This window comes from Rhinatrema bivittatum, chromosome 10 (genome assembly GCF_901001135.1).
Source record: "Rhinatrema bivittatum chromosome 10, aRhiBiv1.1, whole genome shotgun sequence".
Classification (NCBI taxonomy): domain Eukaryota; kingdom Metazoa; phylum Chordata; class Amphibia; order Gymnophiona; family Rhinatrematidae; genus Rhinatrema; species Rhinatrema bivittatum.
The window spans coordinates 119496231-119514659 of NC_042624.1; the positions used below are offsets into that span (position 1 = coordinate 119496231).

General features: G+C 39.7%; 1 protein-coding gene across 1 annotated transcript in view; it reads right to left on the bottom strand.

The window, feature by feature from the left end:
* The window catches only part of MAST2 (microtubule associated serine/threonine kinase 2), a 360153-nt gene extending 341724 nt beyond the window's left edge, over positions 1-18429 (bottom strand). Inside the window, 2 exon segments of the mRNA XM_029618685.1 lie at positions 1635-1782; positions 17953-18429. Of these exon segments, the coding sequence (XP_029474545.1) occupies positions 1635-1782; positions 17953-18066 (262 nt within the window). The 5' untranslated portion in view covers positions 18067-18429.

The window sequence follows — 18429 nt, forward strand, 5'->3', positions numbered from 1 at the left end:
GTAGACTGCACCGAGCTCGCTTGCGCCGATGCATATGTAGACAGCCATCGACACTCCATATGCACGACGGCAGCCAGTGCAATATGCATCACCATCCTCCAGTGCTTTTGATGCTGATTGCTCTGGCTGCTCCACAGAGCAACAACGCTTTTTCTTCAATGCAGGCCAATCAGCATTCCTTGACCCCCAAGGTTCCAGCCTGCCCTTCCAAAGGGGACATTTTTGAGGAGCTCTGGCTCAAGTCTTCCCAGTGAGGAAGACAATGCTGCACTGGAGGAAGAGGAGAATCTACAATTTCTAAGAGACTTACACAGTTCCTCCATTTTATAAGCTCTGGTGCATTATGTACATGGGGACGTCCTACCGCAACTATAGCAGTTGGCCTGGTCATGCTCCATCCCAGGCAATGTAACAGATTTCATGTCCATCTGTAATGGACAGTACACCTTGCTTCAAATTCAGTTTTTGAACCCACTTACTCTGGCCTTCTTTTTGCAGGACATCTTCAGGAGGCAAGTATCTTTAATTTTCTTTCCTCCTTTGTTGTTTTCCAGTAGCCCTGAAAAGTACTGTTGAAATATTGCTGAGGCAGCAAAACAACTTTTAGAGCGAAAAAATACCAAAAAGTGAAGAGAACTGAAGAAAAACCACAGAAAGAGTACATATCTATGCTGTGTTCAGATGAAAAAAGATTGATGAGGCTCACAAGGTAATGCCCGTGCAAGAATTCCCAAACATGCTCAGTGGAGCTAAAAGTTCTTCTAGAACTTCTAGAAAGGGGTCTGTTTGGTGCCACCAATGACATTACCCACATCATGACTAATTCAGCCCTGCTTGTCGACAGATAAATATCCTTGTAGTGTGGACAGGAATACTGGGCAGACAGGATTAGTCATTTGGTCTTATTTTTGCTGTCATCTACTGTGTTACTATGTTGACATCCATTTTGAAAATTAGTTCTGTTTTTTTGCATTTTTTAACATATGCTTATAATTGATTCCAACAGTACTGCAATAGTAGGATTCTCGCTTCTGATGTCAGGATCTTACTATATCGAAATACAGTGAAGTCAATGAAAGAGGGGATGTGAGATGGAATAGCCTAGTGATTAGACTAACGGGCTAGGAATCAGGAGACCAGAGTTGAAATTCAGTATCTCCCATCAAAAGCCTTCTTACGGTTATCTTTATTATTTATCTCCTGCTGTCTCGACATAGTAACACAGTAATGATGGCAGAAAAAAAACAATTTCATACACTGTTCATTTATTCTATCCACACTGCTAAAGCTGCCAGCCGCAGACGGACTAAAAATTTCTCCTTACCCAGGAGTCTTTTTGTCTTCTAAAATACACACACATAGTAAGCTCTTCAGGGCATGGATTCATTGTACCTATATATATGTTGAAAAGATTTAAGGCACTATATAAATGATGAAATAATTTAGCTTTTATTACTACTACAGACATAACATTTCCCAGTATAGCAATATTACATTACATATACTGTACACAAAAAGAATACTTCTTAAAATTATACTGTTTCCAAATTCAGAGCCTTATTTTGTAATTACAATATTCATGTATCGTAATATGCTTGGAAAATCTACAGAAGTTCTCCTCTAAAATAGCTTACCTGTCAGAGAACTGGCCAAGCTACCCCTCCGCAGTTTACAATCATCTTGACTAAGCTGACGATGCAATTTAGTTTTTCCCGAAGAAGAAAATAAGTCAGGGTTACTCAGTTTCCTGAACAGTAAGGGAGTGGGTCCTATCAAAGTCTCCTAGAAAAATGAAGAAAAACAAACATTTTAAAAGAACATTTATATACCATGACTATCTACTAAAAGATGCAGAACTAAATATCATAAAATATATTTTGTGGCACCACATACTAGTAATCAAAATGCTTCCCATAAAGGATAATTGCTTACTTGTAATTACTGCTTAATGCATATATTTTGAAAAGGCGAATGTGACCTCTCACATGCCCATTTCTAAATAGCTTCTACCAAGAGAACAATGTTACCTAAACTTTTAGAAAATATGACCCCATTTTAACACTTGAAAATGCATTCGACCCCAGACAAAATAATATCCCATTTCCTCTCCCTTTGTCATTCCACTCACATAAGGCAGGTAAGCAGCAACAACAGCAGCAGCTTAAGGCTGCGAGTCAATGGCCCTCTCACAGTTCCAATCTAACAGGTAGTCCGCACAAGATGAGAGGACAGGGCTTGTGTATCTATTGTGCTGTGGCAAGTTCTCACAAGGCACATACTGACTACCTTTGTCGACTGGCATGGAGATCCAGGAGGGGCCAGCATACAACCATAAGGGGATGCAGGAAGAAAGCAGCTTTGTTTCTTCTGACTTCACTGATTTTCTTACCCTATTTGGGGTCACAAACCAGAAGCCACAATGAAATAGGGTGCACTAGGCTATGCACACATATCAACTTGTGGTTCTGTACACATTTTTGTACACATAACTGTACTCTCAATGTAGCAAAAACGTGTACAGATTATGACTCCTGCATACAAATCCCATTTTAATCAAGGCATTAGCTATTACTCCCCAATGTAGAGAGGTGCATAGGCTTTACTCATGTTCTCTTAATGCTGGAAATTTAACTCCTGGTCAGACGTGGAGTAAAGTTTCTGGGGCTAGGGTTAGTCTGTAGGATCAAACTTGGATTTCATGGTGTCGAGGTCCTATACTCCGCATTTATGCACATAAAACTTAAATGTGTTTTATGTGCATAACTCTTAGGGGGACAACTCATTTTCTGCAGAACCATGGTTTATGCTCCTAAATCATGTTTTGTGTACATTAACTATGACTTTTGCATGCAAACACTATTGCGCAAATTAACTATGTTTTTCTCTCCTAAATCATGGTTTGTGTGCATAAATATTTGATATAAGCATAAAGTCAGGGTTAATGCACATAAAAGCATGTTTTATGGGCACTAATTTTTTCCTGCACATTTTTTACATTTATGATGTGTCATGTAGCATTTGCAAAGAAACACTTAGGGGACACTGCACGCATGTGGAGAAGATTTATGATCAGATGAGACTAAAGTGGAACTTTCTGATCTCAATGCTAAGCAATGTGTGAGATATAAAATAATCCTACCTTGAAGAACCACAAATGGAGGTACAATACTTAGCAAAATATTAATAAAACCACCACATAAGCATTAGCAATAAATATGAGACCTTCATACAATTAAGCTAGAGGCCATATAACTTTATAGCAGCAAGCTTAATTGAATGAAGGTCTCATTGATGATCATATGGAGGGAGAATCGTCGTTATTCAAAGACATGTGAGAAAAGATTTTAACATCGAAGGTCGATGGGTGAATAACATACAGGGAGAATCGTTGCCAGTTGAAGATGTGGAAAGATTTCAGCACTGATGCTGGCAGCATATAATAGATATAGGAATTGAGGAGAAATTGTTGGTTATCTACATATTGAAGATTTAATAATCATTGAGAGAGTTTTTTTCTCCACCAAAGGTCATAAATGACGGTATAGCTAATAAAGTATATAATCATCAATATGGTAGCGATTAAATGTTAGTACAATTATTCCTTGCACTAAGAGTTGTAAATGGCACAAAAGCCATAAGGGTTTATAACACTGTTATTGATGAAAAAATATAATTTGAATAAGTTTGTATAACAGGGTATGTTATGATTGAATATTGTAACATTGTTTTAATATTGAAGAATGAATGTGCATGTGTATAATGGGTGAGTGTTAGTGATGTTTTGGATATATTTTTATGGTAAAAGGTATGTAAATTTTGATAATAAAGTTTTTATGCTCCCAGTCCTGAATCCAACAGAAAATCTGTGGAAAAACTTGAAGACTTGAAAGAACTTAAGCTCTTCTACCAACAGCAAAATCTATACCACCACTGTGCAAAGTTGATAGACACTTATGGCTGTTATTACTGCAAAAGGGGCTTCCACAAAATACAGAGTCAAAGGACATAAAGATTTTTGCAATCAGGACTATTTTTTTAATCTTTTAGACTTTTATACTTTTATACTTTTAGAATAATTCGATAATTGCTCTTTCACAATAAAAATGCAGAGTATGCTGTACAGATTAGTAAAAAAACTCCTATATATGCGTTTGTTTGTATTTTTAGGCAGCAGAATGTGAAAAATGTACATGGATATGAAGACTTTTACAAAGCACTGTAATTAGAGGGAAGCAGAAAGTTTCATCAAATGTGCAGCAGACAAATTTGGCTATGCTTCCCTGCTAAGGGTAGCCAAGCTTATACAGTAGGCAGCTAGGAGATAACCTACAACAAAATAGGCAGGGGCATCTGAGTGGATTGGGTGGCGAAATGGGCCTTACCTGCTGATATCTATTATGCTATGTTATAGAGTTAGCATTCTTCTAAGATAAAGGATGTTAATGAATACCATTAAGTAATGTCATGCTGCAAGTGCAAGCATTTTCTACCTTGTTCTTGGGACCTGGGTTAAAAAAAGGAGGGAACTAAACCCATAATTTGCAGAAACATTTAATAAAAGATACAATCTTCAAAGCATTCTGAACCATGATGAAAATCGTAAAAAATAATGCCGAGCTTCTCACAAAAAAAGCCCTGGTTTTTGTTTGTTGTCCTAAAACAAAATGTATTCATAGAATGAAATTTATAACTCTTTTATTCTTTTCCTCATAATTACAATAATAAATCTGCCAAACCTACAAGATTCATGGGAGAATTTTCATTCTTATTAAAGAACAATTTTGAGTATGTTATGCAATCAAACAAGACAAACTACTTAGAGAAGTGCAGGAAATCACTAAGTCCATAAATCAAATAAGACAGTAACAACTATTAGGCTATCTGGCGGGAATGAGCATTTGTTTAAAATGAATGGAACCCCATTTCTTTCTTTAGCGGGTCCCTGAATTGAACAAATCCTATTCGCCCATTCATTTCTATGGGCCATAGAAATCAATGGAGTGCAGGTGTCAGTAATGGCATTTCCTGTTACCTAATTGTAACTACTTATAGGATTTCATACTATGAACTGGATTAAATAAGCAAACTACTTTATTAAAATTTACATATCCTGATGAAATATCAAAAATCTCATATATCAATAAATATATATACATAGCTTTACAAAAATACAATATACCAAAATTTTCCCCTTAACAGTGAAAAACTCAAACAACGATACTCACCAACCACCACAACCATTCATACTCATTTATAAAAACATATAAGATACAATAATACAAAAAAAGCCTTAAAGGGCAATATGATATAGTAGCCAACACACAAAAATAGACGTATTCGCCAATTTTTACTTTATAAATGTTGTGATTTATGGGACCATCATGTAAACCCCTTAATTGTTATCTTTCAGAGCCTTGCATTATGCTCCATAGATAAATAAGTGGGGCGCACTTTTAATCATAGGTCCAATTTTTGAATATTTTTAAGTATTTGTTTCAAACATTTTTGCAAAAAAATTATAAGCGTTAAAAAGTGCACTACTTCCCCGTTTTTTTTTAAGTTAACAGTGTTAACTTCAAAAAAAGTTAGCACGGTTATAAAATGGCTTTTGTGCCATTTACAACTCTTAGTGCAAGGAATAATTGTACTAACATTTAATCGCTACCATATTGATGATTATATACTTTATTAGCTATACCGTCATTTATGACCTTTGGTGGAAAAAAAACTCTCTCAATGAAGTAGTGCACTTTTTAACGCTTATAATTTTTTGCAAAAATGTTTGAAACAAATGCTTAAAAATATTCAAAAATTGGACCTATGATTAAAAGTGCACCCCTCTTATTTATCTATGGAGCATAATGCAAGGCTCTGAAAGATAACAAGGGGTTTATATGATGGTCCCATAAATCACTAAATGTATAAAGTAAAAATTGGCGAATATGTCTCTTTTTGTGTGTGACTGCTGAAAATGAAACATCTATGAATACCCCAATTTTAAATCAGACGATTCATCCTTTGACCTGCGTACTATCAGTTTTTCACAAATTGTAGATCAAACATAAATCCCAGTTTTTAAAACGCCAAGTCGGTCGCTTGATTAAAGAGCCAGCAACAAATGACAAAACTTCACATTTGTGGTGTACATGCTGTTAAACTATTTCCTTGAATGCAGCGCAGTTCAACAATGGATTAAAGGTGATTTTTCCATAATATAAAAAAAAAAAATTTAAACTAATTACCCAAAGTATGTATATATTTCTACTCTCAAATATAAAGACTGACTTACCCATAAGAATAAACAATTGCTTATGGATAATGCCCATATTTGATACTTCAACAGCCTGGAATCAATCACATCCTCAAAAAAATTAACCATCTGTGAAAATCATCTAAATAAAATATAATAAGCTGCATGACAATATATTCATAACCAAAGTACCAACCTTAGATATACTTCAAAGGCTACAGCCGACCTGGGCTCTTGTCACCACCTGGTCACAAAAACAGTGTGGGCTAGATTTTAAGAGCCCTGCGCGCGTAAATCCGGGAGGATTTACGCGTGCAGGGCGCTGGCGCGCCTATTTTGCATAGGCCGCCGGCACACGCAAAGCCCCGGGACGCGCGTAAGTCCCGGGGCTTCGTGAAAGGGGCAGGAGGGGGCGTGTCCGGGGGCGGGCCGGGAGGGTGGTCCCGAGTCCCCCGGCACTGCAGCCTGTGCCGGGGGATGCAGGCGGCGCGCGCAAGTTACGCCTGCTTCAAGCAGGCGTAAACTTGCCCAACAAAGGTAGGTAGGGGATTTAGGTAGGGGAAGGGAGGGGAAGGTGGGGGGACGCGGAAGGAAAGTTCCCTCCGAGGCCACTCCAATTTCGGAGCGGCCTCGGAGGGAATGGAGGCAGGCTGCGCGGCTCGGCGCACGCAGGCTGCCAATTTTGCGCAGCCTTGCACGTGCCGACCCCGGATTTTATAAGCTACGCGCGTATCTTATAAAATCCAGCATACTTTTTAAAGATCTACCTCTGTGAATTCAGAAGCACATGCCGGTTTTAAAATGACCCAACTGGAAACTGCAATTTCTCACTACACCCGATAACATCTATCCCAAGTCTGAACAAACCATAGTATTTCCAAACTAGGATTTTTTAAGGTTAAATCACTCAGTATGACCTGGCTGCACTGGAAAACCCCGTAGCACATTTACAACCCCTTCGTTAACAATGAGCAATAGTGACTCGTTCCACGAACCAACCTGACAGAGAACTACCAATCCAATAGCAATACAATACTCAATTAAGGCTGACCAGAAAAAAGCCCATCTAATCGCACTATGCTGAGCTATTCTGTCCAACCTGACCGAAATGAGAACATCCTCATAGTGAACCACAGCATTCAATTACGGTATCTCCCAAACCCACAAAACATTTCCAACCTCTTTATTAAAAAATAACTCACACCTCAAACCAACAGAGTAAGAAACATACAATAAACAAGCCAAATGATACTTTAACTGAGCTAACCAAAAGGAAAGCTATATATTCACATCATACAGTGCTGCTCTATAAAGGTTGACTGAGAAAGAAACTCCACAGTCCATTACAATAGACTATTCTTGATTACCTTCAAGGTGTACCCTCGTTCTCTGAATTGGTTGGAAGTTTCGTTGCTCTATTAATGTGTGTTTAATATGCATCCTGTTATACTTTTTGCTCAATTGTTAAATGTATTGCAAGTTGAACCTTGTAAACCGTTATGATGGCTTTACCGAATGATGGTATATAAAACTCAACAAATAAATAAATAAAATAAATAATATATTCTATATTTTTTGTACACAATCTGCATAACTGTAGGAATTGTCCTATAGGGATGTTCTCTTTCAAATTTCTTGGATGATAGCTGGAAAAATGTAAAAGTGAGTTCCTATCTGTATCTTTTCTGTATACAGAAGTGCTCAACCCTTCTCTATTTAATTTAACCATAATATCCAAAAATGAGATCTTTTCTCTGTGGTAATGAAACTCAAATTTCAAATTTACATCTTGGCGATTAAGCCATTGCATGAAAGACATCAATTTCTGGTATGCTCCTTGCCAAATGAAAAAACTGTCTATAAAATGCTTCCAAATGAATTAAACCACTGTTCAAAACACTCCACATAAAGGCAAGCAACCCATGGAGCCATAGAAGACCCCATCAATATACCTTTAATTTGTTGGTTTATGTAAACCGATGTGATGTCCATACGAACTTCGGTATATAAAAATGTTTAATTTAAATAAATAAATAAATCAATCAATCTCACCAACAAAACAAAAATATCCAATTCTGGACAATTTGGACCAAAAATCTATTTAGATTTATCTTCCACTTTTTGCACTTTTTTCAGCAGTTCAAAGAGGATTACATTCAGGTACAATCTAAGTTTGTACCTGAGGCAATGGAGGGTAAAGTGACTTGCCCAAGGTATCAAGGAGCGACAGTGGGACTTGAACCCTGGTCTCCTCAGTGGATTCCAATGTCTCAATGATGATGGATAATGCAGATTCCTGTGGAATGTTTGTATACAAAGCAGCAAAATCGGCTGTAACAAGCCACCAATTATCCTGTACATCATCAATATCAGATAAGCATTGTAAAAAAAAATGGAGTCCCTAACATATGAGGGTGTGTTAACTACTTGAGGTTGAAGGAGTGAATCCAAATATTTTGAAATTGGTTCAAATAATGATTTTCTACTCACCCGGTGGTGACATCAATGACTTGTGAATTTTTGGTACTACGGTAAATATAAAATGGGAATAACAGAATGTGGTTCATACAAATATGAAAATAATTTTTCATTAATGACCTTGTTCAATTTTTGGTATATTATATTTTTATAAAGCTATGTATATATATTGATATGAGATTTTTTATATTTCATCTGGATATGTAAATCTTAAAGTAATTTTTCTTATTGAATCCAGTTCATAGTTTGAAATCCTATAAGTAGTTACAATTATGTATATTATTAGGATTTGTAAACTCAGATTCATGATTGTATCTTTGATTTCCTGTTACCTACCATATCCCTAATACCACCACAGGGGACTCGCTGCCACATGCCTCCCAGCCATACCCCTAATACCACCACAGGGTACTTGCTGCCATATGCCTACCTGCTATTCCCCCAATACCACCCACAGAGGACTTTCTACCACATGCCTACCTGCCATGACCCTTATTCTACCATAAAGAGACTTGCTACCACATATATACAGGTTTCTACTACCATAGAACTTGTTCTATAGCTCTTTTTTCATCTGCCCCTCCACAATCCCAGGCTAGTTCTCCAACCCAGGCTGGGATTGATTATGCTGGGGTGGTTTGTCTACAAAAGCCAGAAGGAAGAAATACCAACATAAGACAAAAGATGTTTAAGAGAAACCATTTCAATTTCCTGAATGTGATAACAGTTACAGTAGTCAGAAAAAACACATGCAAAACCAGAAAAAAAGGAAATGGAACAGCCAGAGTTAAGCTACAGAAATATGGGAAAGTTTCTAAATAAAGCAATCCTCACCTCTTTCCATGAAAACCAAACCACATTCATCTGAGAAACCATTCACTTATTCTGAATGTGATAACAGTTAAGAACATAAGAATTTGCCAAACTGTATCAGACCAAGGGTCCATCAAGCCCAGCATCCTGTTTCCAACAGTGACCAATCCAGGCTACAAGTACCTGGCAAGTACCCAAACACTACGTAGATCCCATGCTACTGATGCCAGTAATAGCAGTGGCTGATCCCCAAGTCAACTTAATAGCATTTAATGGACATCACCTCCAAGAACTTATCCAAACCGTTTTTAAACCCAGCTACACTAACTGCACCAACCACATCCTCTGGTAACAAATTCCAGAGCGTAATTGTACATTGAGTGAAAAAGATTTTTCTCCAATTAGTTTTAAATATGCTACTTGCTAATTTTATGGAGTACCCCCTCCCCCCAGTCCTTCTATTATCCAAAAGAGTAAAGAACAGATTCACAGTACCCTTTTCCTTCAGAAAACCCATTTCACAAGAAAATCAAATGTCCACCCAGCAGCTAGCTCAAGTTCAAGCAAAAAATGTAATAAAAGCATTATTTCAAGAAAATGATAATCACAGTTCACTTTCTTGCACTAAATCTGACAACTGAATTGGTAAATGTGTTTCAACAGAATGACTAGCATCTTCCATACCACTCTGTCCTGTTGCTGTATCCCTCATGCTATACCTGGAAGGTTTTAATAATGCGCAAACAACAAGCAAACCTTTCCCGTTGGAAAGAAATTAGTAGAACTAATGGGTTTAAAAAAGGTTTGGATAGGGATCCAAGATGGCGGCACGCTAAGAGTTAGAGCCAGCTGATTCTCTGCTTGTTCCTCAAACATTGAATTTACCGCGAAATGCCTTCGAAACGGAAGGGAAAGGTCAGGGTTTATCCCTCGACACCCCCTCCGATATCAGTTCTACAGCAAGAGATCACACGGTTTCTTACTTACTCAACCACAAATCCAGAAGTCAAGGAACCCTTGGAGCGGCGAACGGAGAGTGAGTTATCCGCCCCGGAGGAGACTACCCTGAGCCCAGAACAGCGAACAGTCCCGACACAACGGACAGGGCTATCTTTACAACTCGACGCGCTGACTGATGGAACCCCTTCCGGGTCACCGGCAGAGACGCCAACGCTGACTGCTGCCGAAGCAGCACTAACAACTTTGGTTGCCCCAGAAGGAATAACAGCCAGCGTGGGAACAGCTACCGTGGGACCCGCGGATATCGGACTGGGAGAAGGGGTAGCTGGGGTAAGTTCTGCGAGTCTAAGCCTGCCAATACCGCATGCACTTACCCCAATTTTTAAACCCCTGAAAATTCCAGAGCGCCCTGAAGTAGTGACCATGACTGCTCTATGGGACTTGATGGCGGGAGTAGCGTCTGTTGTGAATCATTTAGGTGAAGAAGTGAGGACATTAGCTTCACAAAGCTCCAAAAACACAACTGATTTCCAAAAGAAACTCGATCAAGTTTCTAAACGAGTATCAACTCTGGAGGAAAAGGAGCAAACAAATTTAAAATTTCATGTGGCAGTTGTTAAAGACAATCAATCAATGGCTAGGAGACTGGAAATATTAGAGAACTCTTCAAGAAATTTAAATATTAGGATTCTAAATTTCCCTCGAGTTTTGGGTGAAAACCCATACATTACCCTAAAAAGTTTTATGTTAAATGTCTTGGGTTTTGATGAAGGAAGTTTTCCTGCAGTAAATAAATGTTATTTTTTGCCTAAAACAACATCCGCATCAAACAGATTAGACATCCAGGAAAATTTAACACAGTTCTTGGAAGAGTCAAATACAACAGAAATAATAGATAGAGCAACCTTACTAGTCTCAATGATATCAACTATGGATGTGCAGTCTATTATGAAGAAGTATTTCAGCAAATTTCCGACTGTTTTCCTAAATGAAAATGTGAAGATTTTTCCAGACTTGTCTCCGATTACCCAGGGAAGACGCAGAGAATTCTTAGCTCTGCGTCAACAAGTTATAGGTTTGGGTTATTCGTTTAAGGTTAAGTTTCCCTGCAAATGTTACCTGAAGAAAGGAGCCGAAGTTAATATATTCTTCACTTCCGAACAGTTAAAAAGTTTTTTATTATCGAAAACTCCCACCACATCATCACCCATAAATATATAATGTAATGGTTGTGTTATGTGCCTGCCTATAGTACAATTAACTTTATTTCTATTGCTTGTTCACTCTCATTAATAATGGATCCCTTTTAATAGCCATATGGGTATATAGGGCTATATATATATATTGATTAATATTAAGAAAAGATGAACAATTGATTTTATGTTTAAATATTGCTTCAAATGTTTTTTTTTTGGGTTTTTTTTTTTTTTTTTCTGTTTTTTTTTTGTTTTCTCTTTTTTTCCTTTGTTCATCTGATCTGAAATTTCTGTTTTGCAAAATTAAAAGGTTTTGTAAATTAAAAAATGATAAATAAAGAATTAAAAAAAAATAAAAAAAAAAAAAAAGGTTTGGATAAGTTTCTAGAGGAGAAGTCCATAAACTGTCAATTAATAAGGAATAGTAGCTTGAGATCTATATTTAATGTTTGGGTACTTGTGACCTTGCTTGGCCACTGTTTGAAACAGAATACTGGACTTGATGGACTTTTGGTCTGACACAGTATGGCATATCTTATGCTATGTTATAATGCTTGAAAAGATATTGTGACAGTTGTCACCTGTAAGCTGCTCCAGGAACGAGAGGAGAATTCAGGCCAATGACAATAAAAGCAGGAAACCTGGGTACCTTCCATCTAATACAAACTACCTTCCCCTCATATTGAACCCTCAGGTTCTGGTGGCTGGTACAACATGAGAAACGGGTATAATCCCCAATACCAGCAAGGAATCTAAAGCTTGGAATCAGAGCAAAAGACAGCAGCTCACCGGGAATCCAGGAAGCAGAACAAGCAGGAGCGCTGCATGTATAATTTGGAGACAAAGAAGTCTTTTGGAAACTTGAACGGAGCCAGACTATAAAACCCAGAAGGAAGTTTAAATTCAACTCTATAAAGAAAACAAAATGGCCACCCAAGGGGGTGATTTTGATTTATTATTACAAAAAGAACAGAAATGGATACATTATTTTAATACGATAGAACCTAATGGTTTAACTAAAGAAATTGATTGGTCAGTTTTTCTTTAAACTGATGTCATTGTATTTGGAAAGATTGGTTGGTTCTTTGTTTAAAGCCATGCTCCCTTAAGTTTTTTAATTGATATGTGTTTGCCCTTTAAATATGGACCGGATGAGGTCTTGGTGTGAACACATCAGTACTCTCTGATTGATATGCGTCTGCCATTAGATAAGGACTGGATGAGGTTCTGACGCGACTACGTCGTTACTTTAGAACATAAGTTTGAGTGAGGCTTGGTGTGTGTGTGTGTAATTTTTAATCTACTTTTGTTTTTATAATATGGTTTGACGTATTTCATTGATGTCATATATGCGATTTTTTTTTGTTGCAGATAATATTTAAAAGAACTCCTGATGAATGCATGTCCTGCTGAAACATGGGCCATGTCGAGTCTTGCTCATAATTTCGAAATTTTGTGGTTTAGCGTTTAGCTTAAGTATAATTTCTTGTCAGCCATTTTGTGTAATTTAGATTGATAGTTGACGATTGGTTTCTAGATTTCCATTTTTTGAGAAATGTGGGGTTAATTTTGGATTATAACAATTAAAGAAAAATTCTTATATTGCTATGAGTGCAAAAATAGGGAGAATTTATGGTAAATGATTTGCTCTATAGGTGCTTATATATTGATACTGCCTGAAGCCCATTATGGGCAAGAGACAGTGGATTAAAACCCTTGCACCTTTTGATCTGATACCATATTTGCCCATATAGAATTTGTAATGATAGAGTTTATAATATTATATTTAAAGGGTTACAGTTATTTAAAAAAAAATGTCTTGCTCCTCTGTTTTTTGTAGTCTCCGGGGAAGATGACAGGCACAGGGCTGGGAGGACTGGCTAGAGAGCCCAAGCAGGTCACAGCACCACCAGCAAGCTGGGGGAGAATTTGAAAATGGATCTTTTCAGACATCAGTACTGAGTGCTCATTCAAATCATTCCTGACCAACCAATCACAGTGTCTCACAGGCTAAGAAAACATCCACACCTAAGGATCTCACCTGAACCCCAGGGTTCTGTGCTTCCTCCAATTCTCTTCAACATCTACATCTTCCCAATTGGTGATCTCATCCGGTCTTTGAAAATCAAACCTCCCCTATTTGCTGATGACATCCAGCTTTACATCAAAAACAGGCACCAAGAAAACTATAGCCATCGTTAAATCTCAACTGTCTCTCAAAGGTTGCCCTATGGCTTGAACATAAACTCAAGCTAAAATCTTTCAAGTTCAAATTCCCATGGCATTGCCACAATATGATTTCAAACCCCTTCATTTTCTGGAGAACACGGCATACATTTGGTAGGAGACAAATCCACCAACCATACTACACTAATTTTGTGAGAGCTACCCCTTCTCCCAGTTGAGAGCAGGAAGAGATTTAAAATGTTTTGCTTTGTCTTCAAAAACATGAACCAACTAACCCCTCCATACCTTTATTTCCAAACATTTAATATTCCAACTTTTATCTAAAAATGCCTCAGAGCAGATTTTCAAAGGACAGATTAACAGGTGCAAACCATCAGTATAGACAGCAGGTACATAAGTGATAACATAGCATATGTTCAAGTTTAGTGTGTAGCTATCATAGAGACAGACAGCTGATATTTCGACCTCATTAGTGAGCAGTCTTAGGGAAAGTCTAGTTGAACAACTACGCTTTTGCCCGTTTCCGTAAAATGAGGTAGGACTTCAAAATGAAGGTGACAGGAAAGAGGCAACTTGTACCAGATTTTAAGTGCACAGTAGCTGAAAGCCCGAAGTTTTGTACAGGACAGTTTTGCAGAAATGTGGGGAAGTAGGAAGCATGTAAGGAACTCCCTCAGAATATCTTAAAGGACCGGGTACAGCAATCTGTACCAGTGCTCCTTAACTCTCAAGCCTGCAAGGGATTCTGGGATAGGGCGGAGTCCTGAAAGCAGGGATAAGAGACCAAGGCCAGAGGGATGAAGGAGGCCCAGGGACAGAGACCTTGAGAATATGAAATGTAAGTTACAATTGTTTTTGTTGAAGGATTCAAACCAGCTGTTTTATTATTACTTAACAAAAAAGCTACTTATAAAGATTATTGCCAGAGTCCAGCTTGGAGTCTGTTCTCTGGCTAGTCCTGACTGATCGGCATCACATGGGAGGACTGAAATTCTCTGGTGGGGGCAAGGAGGAGAAAGAGGTACTCTGTAGTCCCTTATTTATACATTTAAAGATAAAGCAAAGGATTTTAAATTTCTCAACATCTACTCTCATACGTCCTCACAAGGGAACTTCAATCCTTTAAACAGACCCACTGCTGGCTTCAGCTAGACTAATATGCACAAGACTTCATGTATTCAGCTGCTCTGCCCATAAACAAGAGCTTAATCTGCAGGTCCGACAAGCTTACCCAGAATAGTCCGTATCCTATACTCCAATATTCTATTCATAATTCCATGATTACGCCCTGTATATAAGTTCACCACTGCATTTAGCTGTTTTTGTTAATGTTTACTGCCACTGTTATTTGCACTTTCTGTACTTCTGTATCTCTTTAATTACTTACTCCCTCTCCCCCACCCCTGTTCTTTGTATTTTCAATCTTTCAGTTGTAATGTAAACCGGTATGATGTTTGCACACTAATGCTGGTATATAAAAGGTTTGTTTAAATAAATAAATAAATAAAATAAAATAAAAGTAGAACTGTGGGGAGGGTTAGAGCCAGGAGTGACTGGGTGGGGTGGGACCAGGACCCAAACACTCACACACACACATATTATTTAAAATAAAAAGTTGAACAGGCTCTTCTTCCTCCTTACCCCAGTGATCTTCCATCTCCTGGCCCACTTATGCTCAACACCCAGATGATCTTTACCCACCAGAACTGATTTATACCATCAGCTCTGCTCCGCTTCCTCAATTGCTAGATAAAAGGTGGCAGAACACCATTCTAGATTGTTCTTTCAGAAATTAAGCCCTGAAAAAGCGGCACAAAAAAGCATTGAATTAGCATAAGTTTGAAACTTGTGAGCAGAAGTGTAGTAGCCAGGGTTGAAGCCTAGATCATTGGCATTGCTCTCAAAATTCAAACTTATGTTAATTCAACCCCTCTTTCAGGCCAATGCAATATAGGCACACAAAAAACAATCGTCTGCTTTCATAATGCGTGCCCATCCACCTCTCCTGGGTGCACAATGCAGTATGCTAATGAGCTGCTGCGTTAATAAAGAGATGCTAGGGAAATTGTGTGTCCCTAGCACCTCCTCAGTATCAGCTGCCCAGTAAAGTGGCTGTGCTCAATTTCACAGGTTAGAATAATAGATGCTTGTAAATTGAGCATCTGTTTTCTGAACCTTACCACTATCAATAACTGGGTTTTTTTGTCCCATGTTGCTGCTTTCTGTGGTTCCTACGACTTAATATCAAGACTTAACACCAGCTCCGGGGCTGGAGTTCATTTTTGAGGATTAAAATGTGCATGTCGGGTGCACAGTTATTTTTTTCAACAGGGGTACTAGCTAATAGCCTCAGCAACATGGCATTTACATGCGATGAGCGCTATTAGCTATGTGCTAGTTTGGACGCGCTGATCCCTTTATTGCATCAGGGGTTATGGACAAACGTCCAACACGTGCATCCAACTACAGGATAACCTGTGCGCTAGCCTGAGCATGTGATATTGTATCAGCTTGTTTGTGTCTGTTCTTTAAGATACAGTGTCTGCTGCAGGATCACACCCTCCCTTCCTATTCTTTGCACAACAGGAGGGGAAGGGCTGAATTAGAGAGCAGAGTAACTGTTCTTTGCTCTGTCATCTTCAGGCTCATCTGCCTCTTCCCTGAAAGCTGCCTGCAAGGGAAGAACGGAAACCTCTGCTGTTCTGCCTCTTAAATCTGAAAAGAAGTGGTGACACTCAGTTCCAGCCTGTTCTCCCACAAATTAAACCCTGCCCTAAATATGGAATACATTGTTCCTAATGCTGCAAGGGGAAAGTTGCTCCCTCATCTTCCATAAAAAAGTCAAAACGTATCTGTTTAAATAAGCCTCCCCCTAGACTTCACATCATCCTAATCCAGTGGAAATCTTCCTGACTGTGAATCCCATAAGGTTCACCCACTCTGGACTACCTCTAACCATGAGATTCTTAATATTTCACATCAATGATATTTAACTTGCAACTCTATATAGGACTTCTGATTTTCAGTTAAAACCAAAAAACTTCAATAAAACACCTCTGGTGGGGAAACTGGGTTTTTTGTTTTTAACCAGAAAAAAAACAAAAAATAGACCTACTGTGGAGGTGCGCTGATGACATCATCTAGCTGCTGCAGCCAAGAAGCAGTAGTGTGCAATGGCAGGATGACATCATCTGAGTGGGTCAGCAGGGAGCCCAAGCCCTGCCAGCCAGAGGCATAAGCAGGGAAGGGGCAGGGAAGTAATCCAGGGAGGAAAATGTAGTAGTGGGGAGTGAAAGGGGAAGTGAAAGGGGAGCACCAGCCTTGAGACCACACACACAGCCCATAGCCAAAAACAGCTTGTCACCATTATCCCCCTACCACTCCCACCTCCATTACCTGCAGCCATACACACCAGGCCATTCCATCTAACCATACACATATGCACTGCCTGCCACCCTATTCCTCTCAACCACATACATAACACCTGCCACTCCTACCCTAGTCATATACATACCACACCATGCAACATAGCATGTAAACATTTTGATGTAAATTGATATGCACCTTATTAAATGTAATCCACCTAATAATGTGCCAAAACTTCACTTGAGCCATGAAAACCGTGATAAACACCTATTTTCAGTAGCCGCCAAATACACCTATTTGCCTGAAAAATAAACTTCTAAATTTGCAATTCATAAACCCCTGGAAGCAGAAGCCCTATACATATACACACACACATATAGGTATGCAATATGCACCCACTTCCTTATTCCTACCCAATGTTCCCACCTTGGACTGTTGTATCTGTACACATCCATTACTTGCACACAGTGTCCTGTTACTTTAGGTGATTCGCCCCGGACCTATCTTTAGAAAAAAGGAAGAATATCAAATGTTTAAAAAACAAAATATGCAGAAAAGCAAGCCATTTGGAGAGCCGGTGCAATGGCATCAGAGGAATTCCCAGGAATCTGATGCCTGGTCCCCTTTCTGGCTTGGGTGAAGGCACCGCCGGGCCAGAGCATCACCCACCGAGCCGCCTCAGCAGTTCCGGGAGCCGCTTACCTGCTCCGCGCCGCCTCGCTCCCGCGCCGCTTTCCTCTTGCCTGGCGGGGCTCTGCGCTCCTCCTTCTGCGGGGCGGGCGGCTGCGGCTCCCCCCGGTACCTGCCCTTCCTCATGGCCGGCCGGGATCCCCCCTCACAGCGACAAGAAGTGGCCGCCGGCACCCCGCCTGCGCTCCGCGGCGCGCAGGGAGGCGGCACGGCGCATGTCTCCCCGGAGCCGGCAGGGCGGGAAGCGGCTTCGCGTGCGCCTCTGGCAGCGTTACCCCCCCCTCACAGGTCGCGGCGCCCGACGGCCGCCGCTCTCCGCAGTCCTGTCAGCCGGGGGCGGGCGGGCTGGCGTCCGAGCGCTGCGCGCGCGCCTAACGGCCTGCGGCACGCGAGCCACGCGCTCTCGCGAGACCGCCGGCACAGGCGCGCGGAGAGGCCGCCAGAGGTCTGCGGGGCTGGCGAGCGGGCCCGTCCTGCCTCTGGCCTCAC